General features: G+C 32.9%; 1 protein-coding gene across 1 annotated transcript; it reads left to right on the top strand.

Moving 5' to 3' along the window:
• Positions 1-563: 563 nt before the first annotated feature.
• On the top strand, positions 564-4589 carry LOC113403776 (MYG1 exonuclease). The gene is made up of 4 exons (XM_026644362.2): positions 564-800; positions 877-1127; positions 1342-1908; positions 4394-4589. The coding sequence occupies exons 1-4, from the start codon at positions 693-695 to the stop codon at positions 4566-4568; spliced, it is 1101 nt and encodes a 366-aa protein (XP_026500147.2). The 5' UTR covers positions 564-692; the 3' UTR covers positions 4569-4589.
• Positions 4590-5549: the final 960 nt, after the last annotated feature.

Here is a 5549-nt window from a genome sequence, read left to right as displayed (position 1 = left end):
AGTAACTTTTTCCGTTCTTTAAAATTAATTCTTTGTTAAATCATAACAATTTAATAAATTGCAATCAAGAATAATCTTTATTTTTCTACACATCTACGCCTGGAGCTCTTCAAAATGAGAGGGTAATCGATTATTTGACAATAATCTCCTTACGCTATTAATATATAAGATTTGCAAAAAAATGGCGTTTTGAACATCGACGAAACTATTAATGGAATTTGGAAATAAAATGAAAGTGGAAATAAGTAGTTAAGTGTAATAGTGATGTATTATAAATAAATATATATTAATCATAAACCCTTAGTAGTGGACAATATAGCTGAATTATTAGCAAATCGCATTGGCATTCGCCATGAAATACGTAAATCTTAATCATACGTAAATACGGTTTGTATATCTTTTTTCCTACTTCCATTGGAATAGGCTATAGAAGTTTTAAGTTTCAAACGTCAACGTCATATTTAACATCGTATTCGCAAGCATAAACCATTAACGCAATGTCAGTGGCATAGATAATACATATATACTGAAAGTCAGTGGTCAACTTGTCACTACTCACTAGTCAGCAAGTATTCAACTATTCACTACTCCAGTAGCCGAAAGCCATGCCATATTTGATACATGTGTGACCAAATTTATAACCGACAACTTATGAAATATTTAAAAGTTTATTATTATTTGCAAAACACCTAATGTTTAAGAGTATTGGATATAAAGTTCATGTTTGTATTTTTAAAGAAATTAAACGATATTATTTTCCCACTAATCGACTTTTTAACAACTTCTTTCAAATTATGAAGGTTAGTTTAAATTTATTGGTTTTGCAATACTTGTAATCGTGTTATATATTTCTATTTCGTTTTTTACTAATTACAGATCGGTACTCACGATGGTGTCTTTCATTGCGACGAAGTTCTGGCTTGCTTTTTGCTCAAGCGCCTTCCGGAGTTCAAAGACGCTGAAATTATCAGAACAAGAGATATGGAAAAACTTAATCAATGTGACATAGTAGTCGACGTCGGTGCCGAGTTTAATCATGAGAAAAAACGTTACGATCACCATCAGCGCGAATTTAATGCAACATTAAGCTCCTTAAGACCTGAGCTTGGTGGTAAATACAACATTAAGTAAGTTTTTCTAAATGAATAATAAACGGAAAGCATGTAAAGTGATCGTGGAACCTTGTACCTGCCTTTTCGAGCCTCTTTTCTACATTACCCCACTCTACTGCTTTCATTTTGTAGTTGTTTACTAGATTCGTAGGATATTTGTTCCACAGAATGTTGTTATTGTTTTTATCTGATTTAGAGTTGCACTCAATCAGTAACATTTATGTTTCAGATTAAGTTCTGCTGGGCTTGTGTATGCATTTTATGGAGAGAAAGTCATCCAGTCACTAGCACATAAGGACCATCCTCTTTCACTTGAAGTTTTGAAAATAATCTATAAAAAAGTTTATGAACATTTGATTGAAGAAATGGATGCTATAGACAATGGAGTACCAATGACAGATGAGGAACCTAGATACAAAATACGTACACATTTAAGTGCTCGCATACACAGACTGAACCCTGAATGGAATTCTGACCTCAATGTTAATGTTGAGACTGGATTTAAAAAAGCATTAGCTCTCGTTGGTGAAGAATTCTTATACAATGTCAATTATTTTTTGTCTGTTTGGTTACCTGCTAGAGATTATGTAAAGTCTGCATTAGAAGAAAGATATCAGATTCATGAATCTGGTAAAATTCTAGAATTCAAAGAAAGATTTCCTTGGAAAGAACATCTGTTTGAATTGGAAGAAGAGATGGGTTTGAGCGGTGAGATCTTGTATGTTGTGTTTAATGATAAACCCAAGTCATGGAGAGTACAAGCAGTGCCAGTTTCTCCTAGCAGTTTTATAACAAGGTATGTATACTTATTTATCATTCTTAGAAAAATATTAAGTATTGCTGTTTATTGTTAGAATAACAAGACGGTGGGTATCAACTATCAACCAAGACAAGTGAAAAGCCCTAATGTCAGCTGCTACATGTTGTTTAAAATGTGGCACATTAAGATTTTCAGGGTTTTTCATATACAGTGGAATCTGTTATAATGACATCAAAGGGGATGACAAACACGTCATAATAACTGGACGTTATACAAAGCATTTGTGAAAAAAAGTATATGTATATATAAGGGTGTCCCTTACATGACCAAAAAAAAATTTTTTTTTAATTTCGAAATGCATACCCTCTATTTTTTTTTATCAATTCTAAAACATGCTCAAATATGAATATTCATCTTTTTAACATGATTGCAACCCGTGCCGACCAAGCTACAAAGTTTATTAAAAGTCAATTATTTACCTGATAGTTTTGTCTGTTATAAAACTGACATAAATATATATCAAAATATATATAAATACAACAAATGAATTGAATAATAATTGAAATAAAATAAGATAAACATTATGCTTTAGTTAAAAACATAAAATAATAATAATCAGTCAGGGGTTAACTGATCTTGGACACAATGTTCCTGGACACAGTGCAACAAGAATTGTTTTTACTCTTTTTCAACTGTAATAATTCCATTAAAATCTTGCATTAATTTGAATGCACACATTTTGGATAGGAGCTCTAGTCGCCTTAGTGCATTCGAGCCAAGGTTTAACAAAACAAATCAAAATTATTCTTCTGTTTTATTCTTTATTCAAGTAGGCTCATAATAGCACTTTACTGCCACTGGTTCGGAAAGTAGAGTTTACCAAGAAGAAACGATAAGAAACTGAATAGTTAGTGTTTTCCACCACTTAAATTATAGAACTTTTGTCAATAAAGTACAATTAAATTAATATATATCCTTCCTGTGAATCAACAAATACTAAGTCACCTCTTCTTTATCATGAATATCTTGTAGGAGTAATGTGTTTTTTTAACGTTAAATTTAAATCACTATTAATAAAATTATAAATATAGAAACGACTACATCCATCTTCAAGAAGGATGTTGAATACATTGTGAATTCGGAAACTAGGTGTTAGAAGTTTACCTTTCCTCCTCGTGCCCATACAATGATGGTCCAGTCACTGTTTTTTTTTCGAAAGGATGTATATTCTAAATATATGTAATATTGTTGTGAACATATTGTGTCGCAGCTTTAGTAGTTTTAACTTTAATATTTTGCCATCTCAAAAGTCTGTGACTTCGTCCGGTACATTTTTCTGAAAGTCAGTTTTTATTGCTTCTGCTCTGGATTTTTTTATCTTCATAATAATTATCTGAACCGAGGATTTATTCATTTCTGCTCAGAATAAGCGCTTCTAAAACCGAATGAAGAATATAAACAAAGTATCTTATGCTTAATGGGCATATACATAAAGCTGCCACAAGTTCAGGTGTTATGATATTATTTCCACCTCTTTGATTTTTTTTTTCTGGTCGGAAATGCCTTCGTCAGAACTCTTGCTTTTTCCCGAAATACAAAGCACTCCCTAATCACAAGATTTGCACTTTACCGCCAGTCAGCTTAACTTCGCGCATATCGTACAATAACACTGCGTGAACTTTTCCATTAGATGGTAATTTTGCATCTTTCATTTGATGGCTAGGCTGTCCGATAAGGAAAAAATTGTGTTTATCACTTCGCAATCCTATCGGCATATGTATAATATATATTGCAATAAACAATTATGCACTAATAATCTTAAAAATATTAGGTTATTACTAAAATTTTATGAAGGTATGCGTAAAAATATATTGAAGTTGAAAATTAAAGGACACCCTAATATATATTAATATATACTATTTTAATAGAGAAACGTACTCGTAATAAGTACATTTGATACATGTATGTATATACTATATTTTTAATTTTTTTGTAATAACAGTCTCTATTACTATTGTGTATAGAAGATATAGCCTTGGTCGAATTATCATTTTCAATATTGCTATGAACAAATCTGCAGCCTTGAATGCCTCGTCTGTGGTTGGTAATGGTTCTTCCTTTATTTATTTTTCTGATGCGTGACCTTCAAGTGTCAATTACTCACTCAGATTAAAAACAAAAATGAGCCAGGTGCCGAACGTCACGGTCGTAGCCGAGTGTCGGTAATTATAGCCGAACATAATTTTAATAAAAATGGGTCATAATAAGCGAACTGTCACTACGAGGGAAGTCATTATATCTGACTTTTTTACAAATAATTTTATATGAAAACTAAACTTCATAGTTAAAGTACGTCATAATAAACGGGTGGTCAATATAGGCGGAGTCATTATAAACGGATTCTACTGTAATCTCTAATCGTGCCCTGCACAACACAACTGCCCAACACTAGTTCTCTATAAATATGTCATTTCATTATTGACAATATAATTGCTAATTTTAGCTTATCTATTAATTTCAGAAAAGCACTTCATAAAAAATGGTGGGGAGTTCGAGATGAGCTACTGAGTGATGTTTCTGGTATCAAGGAGTGCATATTTTGTCACAGCACCGGCTTCATCGGAGGCAATGCTACAAGAGATGGTGCTGTAGCAATGGCTATAGCCAGCCTGCAGGCTGACCTGGATACAGAATAAATTATGAAAAGAATACTTGAACTAACTTATTTTATTTTACGACTATAAAAATATAGCTCTAAAGCACTAATTTTTTTTTATGGTATAGGTTGACCGACGAGCAAACGGGCCACGTAAGTGGTCTCCACTGCCCATAGACAATGGTGCTGTGAGAAACATTAACCTTACTTTACATCACCATTGCACCATATATCTTGGAAACTGAGATGGTACATCTCTTGTAGTCACACTGGTTAACTCTCCCTTCAAACCGGAACACGACAACACTGAGTACTGCTGCTGGTTGGCGGTAGAATATCTGAAGAGTGGGTGGTACCTATCAAGACTGGCTCGCACAAAGCCCTACCACCAAGTAAACCATTCTATCCCCTTTTTCGTGATAAGTTTAAAAAATTGAAATTTACTAGTGAGTTTACTGGCAATAGTTTGTACTGTGTATATGATCTTAAATTACGAATTTGCTTTGGTTTTATATTAAAGTACTAGCTGGTACCCGCCACTCCGTTACGTGACTTTAAGCACTTTTGTCTTTCTGTGTCTGTGTCTGTCGTGGCATCGTAGTTCTCGAATGGATGGACAGATTATAATTTTATTTTGTTAGATAGATGACTTTTTCGAAAGTTTACTTCGTCGTATTCAATAAAAATTGATTCAGCAATTCAAAAGTTATGGGGGTTAAAGCGGGAATGACAATCGAACGTTTTAAATTTATAATTAATTTTGTTAAAAAAAAGTTATCATGTATTTGACTAGTTAGTCATTTAAAGGAAAATAGAAAAAAGTTGTCGTTACCAGAATTATTATTATAAAAGTTACAGTAATGCTTCTCTATAAACGATATCACACGTAGTGCCGTCGGGATTTAAGCATAGATTTTTAGGAGAGACAGAGACATAAAGCTGGCCGTGCGCACTGGAAACTGGACTCGCTTAAAAGTAAACGAACTCTTTAAAAATAGAGGGATCCGATGTATAAACAAAG

The sequence above is a fragment of the Vanessa tameamea genome, chromosome 20 (assembly GCF_037043105.1).
Source record: "Vanessa tameamea isolate UH-Manoa-2023 chromosome 20, ilVanTame1 primary haplotype, whole genome shotgun sequence".
Classification (NCBI taxonomy): Eukaryota; Metazoa; Arthropoda; class Insecta; order Lepidoptera; family Nymphalidae; genus Vanessa; species Vanessa tameamea.
This window is presented reverse-complemented; position numbering and strand designations above follow the sequence as displayed.